At 48.2% G+C, this 22,445-nt stretch overlaps 1 protein-coding gene, 1 long non-coding RNA gene and 1 pseudogene across 13 annotated transcripts in view; 2 read left to right on the top strand and 1 right to left on the bottom strand.

Moving 5' to 3' along the window:
* Positions 1–1,451: 1,451 nt before the first annotated feature.
* On the top strand, positions 1,452–4,235 carry LOC143663559 (keratin, type II cytoskeletal 8-like; annotated as a pseudogene).
* Positions 4,236–7,410: 3,175 nt separating this feature from the next.
* MACF1 (microtubule actin crosslinking factor 1) overlaps positions 7,411–22,445 on the top strand; it is a 379,780-nt gene continuing 364,745 nt past the window's right edge. For 9 of the 11 annotated variants that reach the window (XM_077150197.1, XM_077150196.1, XM_077150193.1 and 6 more), the window contains exons 1-3: positions 7,411–7,524; positions 9,698–9,752; positions 10,498–10,786. In XM_077150197.1, coding sequence (XP_077006312.1) covers positions 10,549–10,786 — 238 coding nt within the window. In that variant the 5' untranslated portion in view covers positions 7,411–7,524; positions 9,698–9,752; positions 10,498–10,548. The remainder of the gene's footprint in view (positions 7,525–9,697; positions 9,753–10,497; positions 10,787–22,445) is intronic. The other 2 variants (XM_077150191.1, XM_077150190.1) reach the window with 1 other exon arrangement.
* On the bottom strand, positions 15,274–19,548 carry LOC143674455 (uncharacterized). 2 transcript variants are annotated; one of them, XR_013171060.1, is made up of 4 exons: positions 19,353–19,548; positions 18,367–18,458; positions 16,533–16,657; positions 15,274–15,983 (listed from the first exon to the last, which is right to left on the bottom strand). It is a non-coding gene; the product is annotated as an uncharacterized LOC143674455 (long non-coding RNA). The 2 variants fall into 2 exon arrangements; XR_013171061.1 differs by having other exon boundaries at positions 15,274–15,901; positions 19,353–19,547.

The following is a 22,445-nucleotide window of genomic DNA, read 5'->3' as shown; positions in this document are numbered from 1 at the left end:
GCCTCAGTTTGGACATTTTCATAGGCTTAGAACTGTAAAATTGTAACTTATAAAATCCCCTATAAAAGCCGTTCCATTTCTGTCATATTGCATTCTGGAAGCTTGACAAACTGATACAGAAGAAATCAATTAAGTTAAGATGGAAGGAAGAATGTTCTACAGAGCTTTCATGTCCTAAAGGTTTCTCCTCATTAGTGATTCTGTGCTACTTCCTCTGTTCCAATAGCATGACCTGCACAGGGCTCCAGTCTCCACTCATACTTATATTTCACCTTCTTCATGATCCCTGTCCAGTTCCAGAGGGCCCAGTTTGGGATGGAGAACAATAACTGTAGGAAAAGCCAGTATGGAAGAAGAATAAAGCTTTCTCTCAGGGATAGGTGACTGAAAGAGTTTGCATTTAAGCAAAGACCTAGAAAGACAAGGATGAGAGGCCTGGTGAAAGTACGTGGTCTCAAAGTTCTAGGACCATCTGTTTTCTGTGCTTCCTCCCACTGTATCCCTTCCACCTCAGCGTGAATCAAGCTGAAGTATTATTGTCCTTTCACTTGTCTGTCTTCAAGCTAGGTTGTTGTTCTAGTTTGCTAGCTGCCAGAATGCAATATACCAGAAACGGAATGACTTTTAAAAAGGGGAATTTAATAAATTGCTAGTCTACAGTTCTAAGGCCAAGAAAATGTCCCAATTAACAAGTCAATAGAAATGTCCAATCTAAGGCATCAAGGGATAGATAGTTCATTTCAAGAGGGCCAATGAAGTTCATGATTTCTCTGTCAAGTGGAAGGGCACAAGGCAAACACAGTCAGAGTTTCTCTCTCATCTGGAAAGGCACATGGTGAATCCAGCATCATCTGCCAGCTTCTTCTCCTGGCTTCCTGTTACATGAAGCTCCCCAAGAGGAATTTTCCTTCTTCATCTCTAAAGGTCGCTGGCTGGTGGACTCTGCTTCTCATGGCTAGGTCGTTCTGATCTGCTCTCTCTGAATCTCCTTTATTCTCCAAAATGTTTCCTGTATTATAGGACTTCAGAAACTAATCAAGACCCACCCAAATGGGTGGAGACATGTCATCACCTAATCTAGTTTAACAACCACTCCTGATTAAATCATATCTCCAGGGATTAAATCATATCTCCAGTCTCAAACATACAGCATTGAATAGGATTTAAAAGAAATGGCTGCCTTTACAAAATGGGATTGGGATTAAAACATGGCTTTTCTAGGGTACATACATCATTTCAAACCAGCATAGTTGTACACCCTGAGGACAGGGGCCAAGTCTATCTGATTCACTTTTGAACCACCAGGACAAAGCTCAGTGCTTGGCACTGGCTTAATTAGTGTTTGCTGAGCGGATGTGTTAAAAAAGAAATGTTGAACCATGAAGCAGCAGTCCTTGGCTCTTTCTCCAACCTCTAGTTTGGCCTGCCTGCCCACTTCTTCAGCTTCCACCATGTCCATCAGGGTTACCCAGAAGTCCTACAAGGTGTTCACCTCCGGGCCCTGGGCCTTCTGTAGCCACTTGTACCCAAGTGGGCCTGGCACCCGCATCAGCTTTTTAGCTTACTCCTGGGTAGGCAGCAGTGAAAGCAGCTTCTGGGGTGGCCTGGGTACCAGCATGGGTCTGGCCAGGGGCTACAGTGTGGCAGGGAGTTCAGGGATCATCACAGCCGTCACGTTGAACCAGAGCCTGCCGGAACACCATAAGCGGGAGGTGGACCCCAACATCCAGGCCTTGTGAATGCAAGAGAAGGAGCAGATCAAGACCTTCCCTAGAGTGTATAACGATAGTGACTAAATGTACAAATTTAAAAATGTTTTGCATGAGGAAGAACAAAGGCGTGTCAATAATGCAGGGTGTTGAAAGTAGATGATAATTAATATTTAAAACTTTAACTTATGTGAGAGACTAAAGCAAAAAATGTTTATTAGGTACAAAATTTATATTTTGACTAGTGCATTTCCTAATATAACTTATGTGGGCAGCTTAATTGAACACCATAAGTTCATGGAACCTTGAGTAGGGCATGAGATTTTGTAGATTTGTCCAGAGTGATGCCTCGATAAATCCCAGAAGGATTTGAACAGTGAATAAAAAAGTATTTGCAAAGTCCCCTTGGGGAAATGATGAGAAAGTGGGAAAATTCAACTTCCCCAAGTGCAGAATTCTTAATATTCTCACAAGCAGTGGGGACAACCAAAGCAATAGGCTGAGCCCCCAATCTTGGGGTTCATTCACATGAAACTTAACCCTGCAAAGGATAGGATAAGCCTACTTAAATTAGGCCTAAGAGTCACCTCCAAGAGAACCTCTTTTGTTGCTCAGATGTGGCCTCTCTCTCTCAGCCAACACGACAAGCAAACTCACTGCCCACCCCCTCTCTACGTGGGACATGACTCCCAGGGGTGTGGGCCTTCCTGACAACATGGGAGAGAAATCCTAGAATGAGCTGGGACTCAGCATCAGGGGATTGAGAAAACCTTCTCCACTGAAAGGGAGAAGAGAAAAATGAGACAAAATAAAGTGTCAATGGCTAAGAGATTCCAAACAGAGACGAGAGGTAATCCTGAATTACCTGAATCCTGAATACTATTCTTAAGCATTAAGTAGATATCACCTTTTTAGTTAAGGTGTAACAGAGAGGCTGGAGGGAACTGCCTGAAAATGTAGAGCTGTGTTCCAGTAGCCATGTTTCTTGAAGATGATTGTATAATGATATAGCTTCCACAATGTGACTGTGTGATTGTGAAAGCCTTGTGTCTGATGCTTCTTTTATCTACCTTATGGACAGATGAGTAAAACATATGGATTAAAAATAAACAAATAATAAGGGGAACAAATGTTAAAATAACTTTAGTAGGTTGAAATGCTAGTGATCAATGAAAGGGAGGGGTAAAGGGTATGGTATGTGTGAGTTTTTTCTGTTTTCTTTTTATTTCTTTTTCTGAATTGATGCAAATGTTCTAAGAAATGATCATGATGATGAATATACAACTATGTGATAAAAAAGAATGTTTATATTGTATGTTGATTGGGTTTATTAATAAAAATTTAAATATATATATATTTTTTAAAAAGACCCTCAATAACAAGTTTGCTTCCTTCACTGACAAGGAACGGTTCCTGGAGTAGCAGAACAAGATGCCAGAAACCAAGTGGAACCCCCTGCAGCTGCAGAAGATGGCTGGGAGCAACATGGACAACATGTATGAAAGCTACATCAACAACCTTCAGAGGCAGCTGGAGATGCTGGGCCAGGAACAGCTGAAGTTGGAAGCAGAGCTTAGCAACATGCAGGGGCTGGTAGAGGACTACAAGAATAATATGAGGATGAGCTCAACAAGCAAACAGAGATGGAGAATGAATTTTTCCTCATGAGGAAGGATATGGATGAAGCTTACATGAACAAAGTAGACCTGGAGTCCCACCAGGAAGGGCTGACTGACCAGATTAACTTCCTCATGGAGGAGATCCATGAGCTGCAGACCCAGATCTTGGACATGTCCGTGGTCCTCCCCACAGACAACAACTGCTCCCTTTACCTGCATGGCATCATTGCCAAGTTCAAGGCCCAGTATGAGGACACGGACAACCGCAGCTGGGCTGAGGCCAAGAGCATGTACCAGATCACGTACAAGGAGCTGCAGGCACTGACTGGGAAGCACCGGGATTACATCCGCCGCAAGAAGACGGAGATCTTTGAGATGAACCAGAACATCAGCCAGATGTAGGCTGAGACCGAGGCCCTAAAGATAGAGGGGGTTTCCCTAGAGGCTGCCATTGCTGATGCCGAGCAGCGTGGGGAACTGGCCTTTAAGGACACCCATGCCAAGCTGGCCTAGCTGGAGGGCACACTACACCAGGCCAAGCAGTACATGGCACAGCAGCTGCATGAGTACCAGGAGCTGATGAATGTCAAGCTGGCCCTGGACATTGAGATCTCCACCTACCGCAGCTGCTAGAGGATGAGGAGAGCCAGTTGGAGGCTGGGATGCAGATTGTGAGTGTTCATACAAGACCTCCAGTGGCTACTCGGGTCCACCAAACCTTGCCTTTGGGGGCCTCACAGGCTCCAGCAACAACTATGGCCTGAGCTCCTTCCAGTCCAGCTTCAGCTCCAGTGGGGGCTCCAGCTCCTTCAGCTGCAGCAGCTCCACCAACGCCATGGTTGTGAAGAACATTGAGACACACGATGGGAAGCTGGTGTCCAAGTTGTGTGATGTCCCGCTGAAGTGAACTGCCACTGCCACCCCTCTCAGGCCATACCCCTGCTGTGGCTGCCCTAGAGCCTGGGGACAATGAGTGCGCAGGGGGCATGGGGAATAGGAGAACCCTTCTTGCTTATGTCCCCACCTAGAAGCCAATTTTGTCTTTTCCAAAATAAAGCCTCAGTTTGCTCTGCCAACCCAGCTTAAAAACAAAAAACAAATGTCATGAGAGGGAGGGGTAAGGGGGATGGGATGTATGAGTTTTTTCTTTTTTCTTTTTATTTCTTTTTCTGGAGTGATGCAAATGTTCTAAAAATGATCATGGTAATGAACACACAACTATGTGAAGATACTGTGAGCCAATGATTGTACACCATGTATGGACTGTACATGTGTGTGAAGACTTCTCAATAAAAATAGATATTTTTTAAAATGTCATCCTGATGTGGCTAAAAAGCTGTGGGTTGAAGCAGCAGCCTGGGAGCCTAGTTCAGGCCTCCAAAGAGTCATGTTGGTAAGAAGATGTTCTGGTGCCACTCAAAGCCACAAAGAGATGCCCGCTCAGATGTTTGAGGTGTGAAATTTCCTGGTTCCAAGGCTACTTACCCGCAGAGGGAATTAGCAGTGGTCTTCAGTGGGTACAATGGGAGATAGTAGAGGGGGATGCTTATCAGACCCAGAGAAGATTATGGTAGGGAATTACTTTGAAGTGCCTGCCTCCTCTACCATCCCGTGACTCTTCAAGGACAAAGATTGATCAGATTCACCTCTGGGTTCCCGACAGAACCCAGAACCATCCCTAGCACATAGCATCTCTCAATAAAATATTGCTGAAATGAATCGAAGCACAGTAGCCCAAGGTTGCTGGCTGGCTGCCAGTTGCAAAAAATCTTGGCAGATATCACCGGCAGCTGAATCCCAGGGTAGCACTGCTGGAACTAGAGCCCTGGGGAGACACAGCTGAATGTTCCAAGCCCAGAAGCTTTCGGAAGCCGCACCTTCTCACAAACCACAGCATGAAAAATTCAGAAGATGACTGGTGGTCAGATTTGAGAAGGATATTGAGGTCAGACAAGATGAAAACCTTTAGATGCTCTCTAGAGACAGAGGCTGTGACTTTACATTTCTAGGTGATTTTTTTTGGGGGGGGGGGTGGTGCACAGGCAGGGAATTGAACCAGGGTCTACTGCCTGGTAGGTGAGCATGCTACCCCTAGGTAATTTAACAGCCCTTCCCTCTAAGCCTCCCCTAGCTGGCCCTGTACACCAAGTCCCTGCCTACAGATCCAGCCCCCTGTGGGGACTCAGTTTCACACCTGGGTATCCCATATGCTTGCTATGCTTTCAGCTTGTCTTCCCCCTTGTGACCCATCTTCCCATCTCATCAGGGAAGGGCCTTAGCATGCATTTCAAAGCTGAGAATGATTCCTTTATGGCCTCTTCAGCTTCATGCCTCTATGTCTCTAAGCCAGCCCCCCAGGAACTTTAGGATCAGGGTGCAGAGTTATCCTGGGCTGAGGCTTCTACAGGTTTCTGTGGAGTAGATATTCCACAAGGGACATGCACCTCTGGCCAGGTACAGTTCAGTCTGAGTTTCTGACTGTTCTCAGGAAGAACCCAAAACCCTGGCTTTTTGCCTTGGTTTCAGACAATGGGAGAGAAGTGGTTAGAGGATGAGATTTGGTGGCAGATAGGCCTGGACTTGAACCCCAGCATCAAAAGTGGCTTGCTTTGGGGCCTTAAGCTAGTGCTTTCACCTCTTGAAGTCTCTTTTTCCTTATTTGTAAATTGGGGATAATAAAGGTACCCACTACACAGGCATATGGAGCAGACAATGATATAACAAACACAAAATGCCTAGGCATTGTCTTGCACATAGTAGGAGCTTAGTAAATGCACCTCCCTTTCTTAATGTGGGAGAGTGCATGCAAACAGAAACCTAGCAGGTTTCAGTGGGTGGAAATCATCCCTTTCCATCCCCATGGTCCCTATCCTGGTTCAGAGCCTCACTACCTTTTTGTAGGACTTTGCAGTAGTCCCCACCATAACCACTACCACTCACATCTATCTTGAACCTGCCCTTGAATCACTATCACGCTTCTGCTTTGACACCTCCTTGCTTGTTCATAACCATAAAATTTACTCCACATTTCTTAGCTTGAAATTTGAAGGCTTCTATAAATTGCTTCAACCCATTTTTCCCCCCAGCTATTACAAAGAAAAAGAACACAGGGTGTGAAGTCAGAAGGCATGGTTTCCAGTTCTGGATCTGCCATTTTCTTCCTAGGTGACTGTGAGTAAAATCATCTGATCATGTTCTGCCTCCATAAATTGAAGATCCTATGCCTCATGGGATGCATTGTGATTTACCTCTATCTTTTCTGCTATACTGCAAGCCCAGTGGAGTCAATGGACAAGAATCTGATACATCTTGTTCATCATTGTATCCTCAGTACCAGTTCAGGGTATGACACATGGTAGATTTTTGGTACATAATTGTTGAATGAATGAATGAGCAGGATGGTAAGAATTAGACGTGATGTGATCTATTCAAAACAACTTGCATGGTCTCCAGGTTACTAGTGGAGTGACTTCAGGCAAATCCCCTCCCCTCCCTGAACATATTCACTTATCTGTATCACAAGAGGATTGGAGGCACTTCTGGCTCTAATTTTCCGTATTATTGGGCCACGCGAATGCAGAAGGAGCTCAATAAATGCCTGCTCAGCGGCGTATGAAGCCTCTCCCAAGGGCCCGCCTGTGGTTGGGTTGACGCTGTCTAAAGAGGCTGAGTTCCCTTTTTGGGGCTGGTTCTCTTCTGCCCTTTACCCCGCAGAGAAGATGGGGCCTCCTTCGGGGCCCTCCTGCATTCCGTTCCAGAAGGCCGGTGGATAGGTGGCCAGGAAGGGCTCTCTGTAAGAGGGGGAGCTGGAGTTCCAGGGGCAGGGACAAGACGTGGGTTTAGGCAAAGGGGAAGAAAGGGGAGCAGGTAGGGGAACAGGGCTATTGGAGGACCGGAGGCCAGGCTGAGAGACCCATAGCCTGGGAAAGCGACTCCGGGAGGGGGGTGAGGATCTGCAAGGGGACGGGCCGGGTGAGCCCGCCCAGGGTCAGCGAGCGGCCGCGGAGACTGGGCGGAGGGCGGGGAATGTGGGGGTGTGAGCTGGCCTCGGGGACAGGGGCGGAGGCCGGAGAGGAGTTGCGGGGGAGACCGACCAAGGGAGAAGGCCCTCGGGGTGGCAAGAGGACGCGGAGCCGCTGCAGAGGGGCGCTGGGCGGCGAAACGGGGGCGCGCGAGGAGCTTGGAGGCGCTCAGGGGTGGGTGCAGGGCAGGGAGAACACGAATCGGGGGGGCGGGAGGCGGTGTCGGCGCTGGGGGTGGGGGAGCGGGTTGGGCGGCTGCGCCGGCTTCGCTTCAGCCGCTGCCGCTAGGGCGCGGGGGGCGGGGGGCTCGGCGCCTTAGCTCGGCCATTGTGGGAGCCGCTCCCCTCGACTCTGCTGCTCTCCCCTCCATTCGTCTTCAGCCTAGGGCGCACCCCGCCACCGTCGCGTTCGCTGCGGCCGCCGGCCGGTCTTCCTTCTCCTCCAGCTCCCAGGGTAAGGCACCGGGTGCAGGGCTGGATTCAGGCTCCTTGCCTGAGCGTGGGGTGCGCGGCGGCAGCTGGGGTGCAGTGATTGAACGCGCGGGGCTATCGGAAAGCTTGGGGCGGCCACATCTGAGCCCAGGGTACCCCGCAACAGCGGAAAGGAGGATCGACACGGGCGGGCATCGCGGCGGTCTGGGCCTCGCACCTGCAACCCCCGCGGCCGCGGAGCTCTATAGCGCGTAGCGCACGGAGCCGGGGTTATCCCTCTGCCAGCGCTGCTCAGACCAAAAGGAGGCGTGTTCCCCGGGAAAATAGGGGCGCCAAGCCCTCCCGGGGCCCGGCAAGAGGCTCACGGCAGCGGACCCGGCGGGGCGAAGAAGGTGGCTTCCCGGCCTCGGGTCTCCGCCGCCTAGCCCCAGCGCCGGGATCGGTCTTAGGCAACGCGTCGGCACCGCACGGCAGGGCCCCCGCTCTTTGTCAGCCGCGCGCGACAGGCACGCGGACCCACCCGCGCCGCCCCAGGCTCACGAGCACGCCTCTCCCTGCCACGGTGGGGAAGGGAGTAAAAGAGGAAGGCGAGGTGGGGCGAGGTGGGGAGTGGGGGTGCGCAGCTGCGAGCGCCAGGTAAGGTGCACGTCAAGGACCCGGCCTGCAGCCTTCGGATTGGGTTGGGGGTATGGGCGCGCTGCTCCTGTGACTTGGGGATTGATGGGGTGACCCCAGTGACCGAGGGGTGAGGCGGGAGCCCCGAGGTCAAACAAGTGCTTGTGGGGGTTCGGAGACTGAGCCGGGTAGAACCGAGGAAGGGCGGTTTTCCCGGGTGGAAGCCTTGGATGAGCTGGTCTTTGTAGTAGAAAGGGATTCTTGGCGAGGAGGAATGGGCGGTGCTCAGATGAGGCAGGTGGTCTGAAAGGAGGGGCGTTTTCTTGCTCCTAGCTGAGGATAGCGATGGAAGCTCGGCCTGAGTTTCCCTGAGGTTGGTGCTGTCAATTCAGCACTTGACCTGGCAGCAAGAATTGGGAGGTAGGAGCCAGAAGGTAATGCTGGGGGAGTAGAAGCTGGGGTAAAAGGCAAAGCTGCGCCAGAACCTGGGTCCTTTCCTTTCTGCCTTCTGGTGCTGGATTCTTTCTTGATGTTCCATGGGAAGAGGGCCCAGGCTGCTGGCACAGAGAATGTCCTGGCAGGGCTTTTTTTGTCTGCCCACGACTATCTAAGGGCTTCCTGCACGGAGCTGCTCCAAACGGGTTTGATGTTTCTTTTGTTATCTCTGAGGATTCTGTGCCTATGCTTAGGATCTGCCAGTGACCAGGAGGCTGTCTCTGCTCCTTGCTGCTTCTAGGCTGAGATTCCCAGACTCAGGAGGAGCCATTCCCAGAAACCTACAGATCCAGCCATTTAAGCCACTTCCCTGTCTCCACAGAGCCTGTGTGCAGGTATTCCCCTTAAGGGGAAGTTAATAGTGTTCTGCCCTCCCAGGACCCTGGAGCCAAAATGGAAGCTGGCTACCTGGGCTGGGCTTCCTGCCTGCAGAGAGGCTGAAGGCATGTGCCATCCAGGCTCTGGTGGGACCCTGGGGGTGGTGGGCTGTGTGTAGCAGATGGTTCTGGGAAGTGAGCTTGGCTGGGCTGAGGGAAGGCTGCCCAGTCTGACTGGTGGAGTCCTGCTGGCCCCAGAGTGATTATGTTTTCATTCATCTCTCTCCAATGGATAAACTGACTAGAACTGACTTTTTAAACCCTTCCTCTCCCCCACCACGTTAAGCCATTTATTCCCCCAACAGCCCTTGGAATTAGCAAATGAACAGTTTATCTAATGCCTGCTGTGTGCCAGTCTTACATTTATACTGCATTTCACTGTTTTTTCGAAACAGCCTCTAAAATGGAATTATTACCCCCATTTTGCAGATGAAGAAACAGAATCTCAGAGAGGTGAAGTGACTTGCCTCAGATCGCACCAATTGTAAGTGGCCAAACCAGAATTCAGACCCAGGTCTGTCCTATCTTCAAGTTTAGTACTTTTTCTAATCTATCAGGGGAGATAGAAAGGGAGAAATCTGGGAATTTCTGTCTGTTCTAGCTCATACTCTATTTCATGTGTGCCACTGAGATCATGCTTTAGTTTTTGAAAATATTTCCCATCTGTTGCCCCATTTAATCCTTGTAACATTCTTGTGAGGTAAGTAAAATGGAAGTATAATAATAGCTGTTATTGAATTTAAGTGCTTACCAGGCAGTAGGAACTCATTTAGTCCTTGCAAACAATTCTGTGAGTTTAGGGGCCTTTATCACCCCCATTTTATAGATGAGGATGTAGAGGCTCAAAGACATTAAATGGCTTCCCCAAGGTTGTGCAGCTAATAAGTGGTAGAGATGGAATTTGAAGTGACATGTTCCTATCTGTGGGACCTGTGAGTTTAACCCTCCAAATGTACCAAAAACATAACAACAGTATTTGGTTACTAGTAACAGGTGCTAACTTTTACATAACATTTTAAGATTTATAGACTTCTTTCACATATATTACCTCCTGTGATTTCCCCAAAACCCTATGAACTAGGCTTGCCATATATTATCATCACCCCATTTTCCAGATAACGAAATGGAGGTGATCAAGTCAGTGGCAGAACCATGACTAAACCCCCTGCCCCCCAAGACCCAGTGTACCCCATCTTTGGTCTGCTCACATGTATCACTCTCTCCCCCAGATCACTTCTTCCTGGGCTCCCAGACCTTTTTCTTCAGCATCTGCCTGGGCGATGTCTTCTTCAGATGAAGAGACGCTCAGTGAGCGGTCGTGCCGGAGTGAGCGGTCGTGCCGGAGTGAGCGGTCATGTCGGAGTGAGCGGTCTTACAGGAGCGAGCGGTCAGGGAGCCTGTCCCCCTGTCCCCCGGGGGACACCTTGCCCTGGAACCTACCGCTGCATGAGCAGAAAAAGCGGAAAAGCCAGGATTCAGTGCTGGACCCTGCGGAACGTGCTGTGGTCAGAGTGGCTGGTAAGAAAGGTCCCTGAGTGAGCTGGAAGCCATAGGTGCAGGGCATGAGTGGGGCCAGTGGGCACTGGCTAGGTGCGGGACAGAGGGTCCTTCTCAGAGCTCTCTGACAAGCCAGCTGGAATCTAATTGGCTATTATTACTTTTGGAAAGATGATGAAATAACATTAAAGAAAAATTTGGAAGAAGACAATATGCCACCTCTAACCCCCCTACCATAATTATGGGATGTATTTTCATTTTTGCATCCTCTTTCCAGTCTTTGTCCACGCATAGTTATAGTTCCCATGCAGTTGCCTTTGTCGTTAATGTGTCATTCTGGATCTAACTTTTTTTGCTTGCTCTTACATCAAAAAGATTTTCCATATTACAGCTTAGGCTTTATAGTTATCATTTTTAAGGGCTATGTAATATTTCATGATTTTCTAAATCCTACTGTTTTTCACCTTTTCACCGTAATAGACACCACTGCCGTGAACATCTTTATGAATATTAACTTTTGAGTTTTGTTAAGTTTTTTTTTTTTGCCTTAGAATAGAGTCTGAGGAGAGAACAGGTTCACACATGTCACTTTCCAAAAGTGTTGAACACATTCACCCTTAAGCTTTGTAAGGGCAGGGAGCTGCCTCCTCCCGCGGAGGGAGGGGCCAGTGGTCCTCTCCAGGCAGCAGTACAGTGTGGTGGTTATGAGACTGGGCTCTGGAGTCAGAGAGGTGAGGTACTGAGTTGGGACCCTGCCACTGACCCTGGGCCAGTCCTTTATCCTATCTGAGCCTTACTTTCCTCATCTTAAGAACCCCATGTAAAGCTCTTAGCATGGTTTTGGCTCAGTAAAGGGGAGCCACCTCTGACACATATGTGACAGATCTGTGAGGTGCCCTCTTTGCTGCTCCCATCCAAAGGCACCCATGGGGTATGCACATCATCTCAGGAGGCATTGGTGCTAAAGTAAGTTAGACAGAGCAATGCCTGCAGCTAATTCAATGACATCCCTCATATCCAACCCATCACCAAAGCCCATCCTGCCACCTTTGTCTTATCTCTCAAATATCCCTTGTCTCCATCCCTCCTCCCCTGCCTCTGCTTTATCATGTCTCACCTGAACCTAGGTCCCCTCCTTTCACTCTTGTTTCCCTTCCTCCACAACATTAATAGAGTATTTCATTTTAAAATGCAAAACTAATCCTATTACTTACCTGCTTATAAACCTTTGGTTCCTCATTGCCTGTGGAATAAAGGTTTTCAGGATAAAAAACCGTTGAAAGCAGGCCCCAATTTACCTCTTCACCTCTACCTATTGCCACCTCTATCCCCAAGTATACTGGTTTTCTGCCATATTTTACCGTGACTTGTCCCCCAAGGATGTGCATTTTGCAGGATCGAACCTCTGAGTTGTGATTCTCTTCTCAGCAAGATGCTTGGGAACCCCTTCTTCTCTCTTAAGGGCCGCCTCCTCTGTCCCTCATGCCCCCGGGTGTATCCAATGCTCCCTCCTTGGCTGTCATATTTGCACTTTTTTCTCCTCGAGTTCCCTTGTACAGTAGAACAGTTATCCCACCGTGTGTCTGCCATTCCCCTCAGGACTCGGAGTAGTTCAGGACTGTGCTGCGTTTATGTTTTTACCGCCCACCCCCACCCCCGCCCCTGCCCTGCTATTTGCACAAGGCCTTGCGCCTGCTAGGAATAATCAACCAGTATTGAATGACTGAATGAATACAAGGAGCAAGGGGAGGATAAGATGTAACAGATTGTGATCCAGGGCCAGGCAGGGGGCTCTAATGGAGGGTTAGACAGGGAGAGGGCAATGTGGGCTCAAATAATCAAGATGGAGCCAGGAGGCAAGCTGGAGAGTTTGAACTCCATCTGGTGGGCCAAAGAAGCCCTTGGAGGTGCTGACTCCTCAGACCTCAAGATATTTGGGCCTGTGGCATCAACCAGAGCTGTTCCTAGGGTGCAGAAAGGGCTTTACTTGTCCCCATCATTGCAGGGCCATGGTTTAGGGACCTCAGGATTCACAGATCCCTCATTCTCCATTCACCCTACTCTTTACCCCCATCCTCTATCACTCAGACACACCTATGAAGCCTTTTGTGGTGATCTCCCCTGCTTTCCTCCCTGAGGAGGGCCATGGGCTGACTTGGCTGCTGTTTAGCATTTCAAATTTGGAATAGAAGTGGAATAGCCCAGGGGCTCAACCCTTTGGCAAAGCAATGGAGGGAGGGAATAGTGTTGTGCCTTATTTCCAGCTTGGGTATTGAACTTCTTTACCTTCTGACACTGCCAAATGTCTTGTCTTGAGGAGGGGGCTGGGGCCAGAGAGGCTGAAGATGAGGAGATTGCCATGGTTAAAAATAACTTGTGTGCTGCAGTTGGGCGGTGTTTCGTTAGCGAGAGAGGAGAGGCGAGGCAGCAGAGAGGAGGCGGGACTGCTACTTCAGGATCTGGCTGAAATCTTCGTGTGATTTTAGGATGTCGTGGGACCTCCACCAGAATTATTGAAAAGGCAGCATTACTTTTGCAGCGACTTCTTCCAGCAAAGTGCAGGAGGATTATGTCTGGGAGACCCTGGGTGCTCTGAAGCTCTCTAAAGTTAGAACTTTCATTCTGAGAGGAAATGAAGTCAGGCTCATGGTGGAAGCCAGCTGTAGCCTGTGCTCCTTTCTCCTCCCCGTGGATCTGGGTTATGAAGCCAAGTGAGGGGGAGGGGGATGTCTGACTAAGTCTCACTAATTCTAAGGACCTCCCCTGTCCCTGGCCCCATTCAGTGTCCTGTGCTGGTTCTCAGGGCCTCACCCATGCTTGAGAGGCCTAATGTGGGGAATCCTGCTGATCCCATGTGTCGGAGTAGGAAAGGCATGTCAGGGTTGAGAAATTTGCTAATCTGTCTCCAATGTCAAAGCAGGTTCTAGAGACTCGTCATAGGCTGTAACCTGATTCTTCCTGCCATCTTCCCATCCTATGCTTTCCCTCCATTTCCTCTCCCTCAACCTTGCCAACCCTATTCCCAGCTCATTCCGTAAGCCCAGTCACATTGAAGTGCAACAATAGTTGTTAATGAAAATGCCTTTTCTGTCTATCAGTTTTATGGTTTGCATAGCGATTTCATGACTCTGCACAGTAGGCAGCATAGGTGTTAAGGTTTGGGGGATTTGCCTGTGGTTACACAGGACTGGTAGACACAGATGTTATAACTCCAAGTACATTCCTATTTCCATGTCCTCAGGTGGTACCTGGCGACTAAGCCAGTCTAAGTATTCTGCAGGTGACAGTCTAAATTTAGCTGACTTGGTCTTCAGACTCACCTGAGAGACCTTTTGGTCACCTCTGGGAGAGGCTTCAGGATCCTGACCTATAGCAAAAAGAGAGGTCGGGGATAAAGAGCTGGGAAATTGTGCCTCTCCCTCCCTGGCTCTCTGCTTTAGTGAATAGCAGCAGTAAAATCCTTAAACCTTTGGGTGGGGGGAAGTGAGCAACAAGGAAGAGCGTAGCTGGAGGTCTATTCTAGCAGGGAGCAAACTCCAAAGCGCAGAAAAGAGGAGAGAAAGCAGGGCTGTATCTCTCAGGTCCTGTGGGGAGAGGGTTAAAAACAAGGTGCGGGACAGGGTGTTTCACAGTTGTACTCTGCACAGCTCTAGGGGGCGCCATTCACCTTCATTATCGTTGTAGATTTGTATGCTTATTATGATAAGTTTTCTGCGTGTCCTGAAGAGGGGGTCATGTTTGTGCTAGGGGCAGGGTTGGGTGCAGGAGGGATTCACCATCCATCTGTCAATCATGGATTCATCCATCTAACATCATATATGGAGGAATTGCCCTGTTCTTGGCATTGATGTTCAAAGACGGCTGAAAATATGGTTCCTTCATGGGCCTCAGTCTACTTGGGAGGACAGAGGAAAAAGTAATTACATCCTGGGAGTATTGTGAAAAACGGAAGGCAGAATGACCTCGGCCAAGGAATTGGGCTCCTCTTAACCAGCAGAGAGCAACTATAGACTTTGTTCTTGCTCATCACCAGGTGCTGTTGACATCATGATCCCCAGCACCTGTTCCAGGGTAGCCTCACCCAGGAAGGAAGGCTTCCCTGAACCTGCAGTCAAGATAGCAATTGTATCTCAATCCAGCCCTCGTTTCATTTGGCCTTATATTTAAGTTCATTGTTTCCAGATTTGCTTCTCCTACCAGATCTGGAGCTTGCTGGAGTAAGGAGTCCCATCTTACCCTTCTCACTCTGAGGGCAGAGGGGGTAGGGGTTTGAGGGAGATGGGAAGAGTTCTCTAGAATCTAGAGGCTCAGCGAGGGCTTGGATGTTGGCGTTTGTTGCGGCTTTCTGAACCTAAACTCAGCGGCTGGAGTCACTCAGGGGTTTGCCCAGGACAAACAGCCCTGGAAGCACAGTGCCTGGTCAAGGAAGAGTGGGCTCCTCTGTGCTCCATACACCTCACCTCCAGAATGGGGGCTCTGAAAGGATATCCCACAGATGCCTCTCTGCTTGTTCATTTATTTATTTATTCATTCATCTGCAAAAAGATGGACTCAATCCCAGCTATGTGCCAGGCACAGGGAGATAACTGGGGCAACTTGAGCAAATGACTTCAATTCTTGGAGTCTCAGTTTCCTGATCTGTTAAAAGGAGATGCTTAGAACAAGCATTGAATGAGAATCAGAAAGTGCTGGACAAACTCAGGTTCAAAGGCACTGCCTGTCACTGCTTTTAGTCATTCTTTTTAGTTTCCCTGGATAAGGAGAAGGAGGTAGTGGAGGCTCCAGGAGGTCAGCAGTTTTCCAGGCAGACAAGGAAGGGGATCCAGGCTTCATGGGTCTGTCCCTTTCTTTTGTTCATTCTAGGTTTTATCAGGGAGCAGATGGAAGCCATGGGTGGGAGGAAGAGATGCAGGGTTAGCAAATGTGACCCTACAAACATTTCCGCTGGGAACCACTACTCCTGGGCAAGTAACCTTCTTTGCCCTGAGGCTCTTTCGCTTGCAGGGGCATTTGTAGAGCTCTGCACCCAAGAAAACTCCTCTTCCTCTCCAGGGTCTCAGAGCCAGTATCTTCACAGACCCTGGCCATGTCCCAGAGCTTGGCTTCAGTGGCAGAAGATGAACAGGAGAGAATACCCTGAAAGTGGGGCACAGTGAATTGTAGCAACATACCACCAGCTCGGCTCCAGCTCTTTGAAAATAAATCTGGGTCACATTAGCTGCAGGGATGGAGAATGACCACGTGAGCAGAATTCTATGCAGGCAGCAAGAAAGACAGCTAATCTGTCCTTTCTCTGAGGCTTAGGGTCCCTGTGGGACCCCAGCTGGTGAGGGAAGGTGGTTACTGTATTGCAAGGTGCCATTTTTATGCAGTCAGTCTCTCAATTACTTCCCAAGTAATGAAGAGAAAGGTTTGGATGGGCAGTCTGGCTCATGCCTTTCTGTTCTGAAGCAGCCTAGGACTGAGGTTAAGAATGTGGAGGGGGGACAGGTTAATTTGGGAGCTGTGAACGGCTGTTATTTCTCAGTCTCATGGGCCCAGGGATTTGATGCCTCTAGAAGAGCTAACAGTGCAGCGGGATCTAGGGCTGCACTTGTCTTTTATTTCAGCAGTCCTCTCCCTAGGGAGAGTCTGTGAACATACCCGAGCATGATTATTTATAACCCATCATCACCAAAGTGCTATACTGAGCCTGGTTGGCATCCCTTCCCCCGGTTGCTGTGGCTGGGACCTGCTGTGATTTGGCCCTGGGTCTGCTGGTGGCCACCTGTCACTTAGAAAATGGCCAGCTTCCTGGTACTGCCTTGGCTCTCCTGTAGGAGCAGAACTGGTGCTCTCGGGTGCAATCTCTGCCTGGACCTTGGATGCTGATGCATTGAAGTTCTCAAAGCCCTGTAATTTGAAGAATGATTATGGGCTGAAGTTTCAGTCCTCAACAGTGTCCCACCCCTACCTCCAGGAGGTGCCAAGCCTTTGCCTGGTGTTGAGGGGAGGATCTTGCCTGGAGCATCAGTGGGTGGTGTCTCTGAGCATTCTGCCTCCTGGCAGCACAAGCATTCCTCCCTCCCTCATTTACTCATTTCCTCATTTGCTCAGTCTTCCATTCATTGACTCAAGGGAGTGGCTTTGGAATCCGCTGGAGTCCCAGTCCCACCACTTAGCACCTGGGTGACCCTGGGAAGTTCCTAACTTTGCCGAGCCTCAGTTTCCTCACAATTAAAATGGGAGAACAAGAGAGCTTATTCAAGCTGAGAGTCTTGCAGGGTGGATTTAATGAGATGGTAGGAGTAAGGTGCTTGGCTCACTGCCTGCTAAGCAATCAGCACTGGATACATATTAGCTGTTATCATTAATATCATTCATTCACTCACACACTTGTTCATTAATTCATGAATGAATTGATTCATCCCTCTATTCATTGATCATGCACTTGCTTGTTTAACAAATATTCCCAGGGCTGCTTTGTGCTAGGCCCAAACTGGGCTCCAGAACACAGCTCCTACCTGCAAAAGCAGTTAGAATGCAACATGAGCTGTGCTTCCCTGCAAGCCCAAACAGAGTTAGGAGGAGGAAGTTATGAGAGCAAAGGACCCCCACCTCCCACCAACCCTCCTAGCTTAGAGCAATGATAGCATTTGATTTGGGACTTGGAAAATAAATAGGAATTTTCCAGGACAACCTGAAATGAGAGGGCATGTCCATGTTGCTAATTTCTATTCTTGCTCTCCTTTCTTTGCCCTCAGTAGGAAGGAAGGACAATCAAGAGAAAAGAGTTATGGGGGTTAGGATTTGAAGAATACAGTGGGTGGTTTAGATTGTTGAACTCTGGATTCAGTTCAGGAACTCCTGGAAGCTTATGCCAGCTGGGAACCCCTAATAAATAGTAGCTAGAAACACTACCATTATTGAGTCCTAAATGTGTGCCAGGCATTTTACATGTATCATTTAATCCTCCAGACCCCTGGGAAGTAGTTGCTATTCTTGATTTTATAGAAAAGTTAAACTGTGAGGTCATGCAATAAACAAATAGTGACGCTGGGATTCACTGCAGGGGTGGGGAGTGGAGGAGAAGGGCACCTTTTGTGTTGTTTTCATTGTGCATGGTGCCCCCAGGGATACAACATATACGATGTGCTCTGCGGAATTGTACAGTCCCTAATTGCTCTGCCTCATTCCAAAGCCCCTGCACTTTTCATAAGATTTCAAACATATACCAAGCAGTGAGAATAGTATAACGATCTTCTGTCATCCAGAATCAAGAATTATCCATTCATGGCCAATCTTATTTCATTCATAGATCCCCTTCCCTTCCCCCTCAGTTATGTAATCAAACACGATTGCCTCCCACACTTTTTAACCATTATGTTAACACTGCCTTTCCTCCACTAGTAAATATACTGGCTTATCTGCTTCAGTGTCCATCTCTGAAAACCAACCAGTGCCATTTGACCCATTTCCCTGGAGCTTTCTGAGGGATTCCAAGTCCCTAAGGTCAGTGCCCCAGGGCAGATGCGTTGGTGTCCCTTGGTTGATCATCCTGTCCTTCCAGTTTGAGATTCATGTTCTACTCCCAGAACACACTGAGCCAGACTAGAGCATACCTGGTTCTACATCCGGGAAGTGGATTTCTGAGCATGGGATCTGTTTTGCCTGAAGTACTTCCTCCCAAGGAGACCTGGATTTGAATCAGGACCTGGCCGGAGTAATTGAGGAAAGAATACCCCAGAAGGAGGATTCAGTCTTGAAAGGTGGAAGTTGAGATGTTCTTATAGAATTGATGTCTCTAAAATCATAGAGGGAATGACTTCTCTTGTTCTGGAAGGGGCCAGTGCTCCAGGCCTGCCCCCATGCTGGTGAATTGTTCCACATGACCCTGATCTCAACTGAGAGCAGCGCCTCCCACTCACTAGGGCCTCTGCAGGCCTCAGGGAGCTGTACACAGGGAGAACAGTTTCCACGCTGCTAGTCACGGTGCCTTTAGAGGTTTCTATCCTGAGGTGGTGTTTCGAGTGGAGGGAGTCATTATGGATAATGAGCCATTACCACCCAGTTCCCCAACGAGTACAGATGACCAGCAGCCCTGTTTGGTCAAAAAGAACCTCACAGTGCCCCGTTTCTCACCCCAGCATGAGACTCTCTCCAGCCCCAGAGTAGGAAGGAAGATTTGTTGGGTGTTGTTAGCCTGATTCCTTCAAGAAGGAAAATAAAACTGTTTGATTGAAGAAGAAGCTGGGAGATAGCAGAGGGGCACATACCTTCTCTAATTACTGTGGTTAAATTAGGAATGCCAGGCTTTCTGCTTGGCATCTTACATGCTTTATCAGCTCAAGCTTCAAAACAATCTAGGAGGTAAGTGTGAGGCAGTAGAGGGAATGTGGTAGCTTACTCAAGATGTCCCAGCCAGTAAGGGGCAAAACTGGAATGGCACTAGCTCTGCCTAGGGCACCGCACTGCCTTTCCCATTACAAGGAACAGTAGTTTAATAATAGTTAACATCTGCACAGCACTTCAAGGTTCACAGAGTGCCTGAACACCCATTATCTCCACTGAGCCTTGGAAAGCCCCAGGCAGGTGAGATATTCCATACCCCTTTGGGACAGCTGCTTGTCAGGTCTCCGGCCTCTGTTCATTTCCCCCAGCAAAGATTGGAGGTTCCTTGACTTTGGCTGGGAAAGCCAGGGGAGAAGGCCTAGGGAGAGGCTGAGGTGGAGAGACTTGGTGAGTTGCTATGGTAACCCAGATGGCTGAGTAACCATTTTGAGGGTTGCTATGGTGACAGGGGCTGCCGGGTGATAGGGATCTTGTCTTCCTGGGTGGCTGGCATGATCCAGGCCTCTTGGATTAGAGGTTATACACTTTCTGAACAGAAGAGGGCAATCATAATAGCAGACAAAGGCTTCCTACCCCAGAGCAGATTGGGGAATTTGAGGCAAAGCTTAGAATGAGTTTCCAGGAGCTAGGCAGAATGAGTGCTTGGGTTGGGATTGGCCAGCATCTATGCCTGAGAGGCTGACGGAGCTGGGCATCTTGGTACTAGAATTGGGTAGCTTTATTCCCAGAGCTGACCCACAGGTGAGTCCTGGGACAGCCCCTCTGTGTCTAGCACTACTTATTGTTGGGGGATATAAAAGGGACAGGAAACGCCTTACCTCTGAAGGAGTGGAGAGAAAACTCACACACACACACTCACACACACACACACCCTACTAGCAAAGAATTTATTTATAAAGCAACAATTAACACATGCAAAATAATGCAGCATGAGCCACGCTGAAGAAAAAGTGCTGGAAGCAAAGGTTCTGGAGGTTGGGGGAGGAGCACTAGCAGAAAGGGAAATAATTTTGCACCCCTCTTGTTCCTCTGTGCCCAAGAAGTATCCTCAACCCTTGGGCACTGAGTAGATTCTAGAATTGGAGTCGCAGTTGTCTTGTATCATAGATCCCTCCTTGCCTCTCTCCCTATGCATCCATTCCTTCAGCAAATATTTATTGAACATAGGTGCAAAGTATGGTGTCAGACCCTATGATTAGGAAAGATGAAATCAATGTCTCTGTCCTCAAAGAACTTATGAAGCAGGAGGTTAAGGAGGCAATGATACAGACAGCACACTGCTTGTGGTTGGAGCCCTGGGATGGAAGAAAGGAAATGTGTTTGGAATTTTGAGGAGGAGGGCCTCTTCCACCTATGGGTTGATTAAAAATAACTTCATGTCACAATGGGTGGCATGTCGCAATGGGTGAAGATAGGTAGGATTTCAGTAGGTGGGATTGAGGGGCAGAAGTTTGCTTGTGGGGAAGATGCAGCCCGTGAGGGGATCATGAGCAATCAGCCTGCAAAGGAGGGTAGAGGGCATGCCACGAAGAGCTTTGAATGACAAGCTTAGAAAAGGGAGGTTGTGAGAAACAAGCATACTCTCTTCCTAAATCCCTGTCCTTCTAACTAGTCAGCAGCCATAGACTTCTGACTAGTTATCTGAGTCATTTAGTCATTAGTCACCAAGTATTTTAGGATCATCTGGTTCATTCATGTATGCATTTAGTCAAATTTTTAAAATAAATGTTTAATGAGTACCCTGTACATGCCAGGTCATTTGCTAGATGCTAAGAATTTTTTTTAAATTTTTTTATTAATTAAAAAAAATTACTCTAAAGAAACACAAATATTCTTAATATGTGATCATTCTGTTCTACATATATAATCAGTAATTCACAATATCATCACATAGTTGCATATTCATCATCATGATCATTTCTTAGAACATTTGTAGATGCTAAGAATTTTGTGATGAACTAGACAGATAACAGCCCCTCGCTTCAGGGAGCTAATGCTTTGGTTAGGATGAAAGACATTAGATTGATAATTGCAAATGTGGTGGGTATTATCAAAGGGGAGTACAGGGTACAGAGGGACCTCCTGATCTAGGGGATCAAGGAAGGTTTCCCTATGGGAGTTTCAGCAGAGGGGTGAGTAAGAATGAGTGGGGCCAAAGGAGGGGATGCTCTAACAGACAGGAAAAACAGCTGGTGGGAAAGCCCTGAGGTGAGAGAGCACAATCCCGGAGCTGAAAGAAATTTTAAGTGGCTGGGCTTTAGGGAGAGGGTATTAATGAGGCTTGAGTGCTGGAGGACAGCCACCAAGGAAAGGACAGGCCTTATTTACTTGTATTACCCTTCTCTCCCACTAGATGCCCTTCTGAGTACATACTGCCTCCTTCCCCTTCCCCATTGCAGCCTCCTTAGAAATGCAACAGCAGTCTCATCCATTGGGAGCAAAGGAAAGTCACAGGCCCAAAGAGAAAGCTTCAGCGCTATCCCAATTGTACGGTCCATGCTATAAATTTAGACTGTTGCTTGGAAAAAATGAAAAAACCTCCCCTTCTTAGGTGTCCTTCTTCCCATCTCCCTCCCCCCACGGCCTCCAGTAGTAGCTTTGTTCCTCTATCCTTGTAAAATGTTCTCTGTATAAAACAGGAATATCAGCCAAACCTGTGGACTTCCCCCTTTCCATTCATTAGAAGACTGTACTTCAAAATCTCTTGGGAGCATTTAAATGCAAATTTTATAAAGAAAGCAACTTGAGTTGAGAGAAACCCTCTAGCCACAACCCAATTCGGAACTTTCTTCCTTTTGATTCCTGAATTTCTTAATAGGAATCTCAACTCCTTGCCCTCTCCCCACAAACCTCCCAGGTCCTCAACAAAGCCTGCATCCCTGAGTAGATTCTCTTCAACTTTTTGCTTCTGTACTTTTTTCACCTTTGGCAACCATCAGTCACAATTCCCAAGGAACCTGCTCACAAGATGCAGTTTGTAGCAGCCCCAGGACTGTAGGGCTGGAGAAACTTTCCTGTTTACTGTAATGGAAATGAGTAGGCAGGTGTCTGTTTGGGATGTGGGCGGAGGTGTATGTATGGGTTTGTGTGTGTGTCTGGGCCTTCTTAGCCCTACTGGTATAAAATAATATGGGAAATGCAGATGACTCAGCACTGATACAGTCTAGATCCCCAGAGTTAGCATTTCTATATTCTCTGCTGTTTACGAAAAATGTGCTTATGCCATCAGTCACCAACCCCATTATCCTGCATTTTCCAATACAAAGCCTTTTAATTTCTTTGTTTAAAAAAGAGTAAACCTCAAACTTATTTCTCTTTTCTTAAGCCTAACTCATTAGCAGCTGACACC

The sequence above is a fragment of the Tamandua tetradactyla genome, chromosome 2 (genome assembly GCF_023851605.1).
Source record: "Tamandua tetradactyla isolate mTamTet1 chromosome 2, mTamTet1.pri, whole genome shotgun sequence".
NCBI classification, from domain to species: Eukaryota; Metazoa; Chordata; class Mammalia; order Pilosa; family Myrmecophagidae; genus Tamandua; species Tamandua tetradactyla.
Note: the sequence above shows the minus strand (reverse complement) of the source record. Positions and strands in the feature narration are given on the sequence as shown.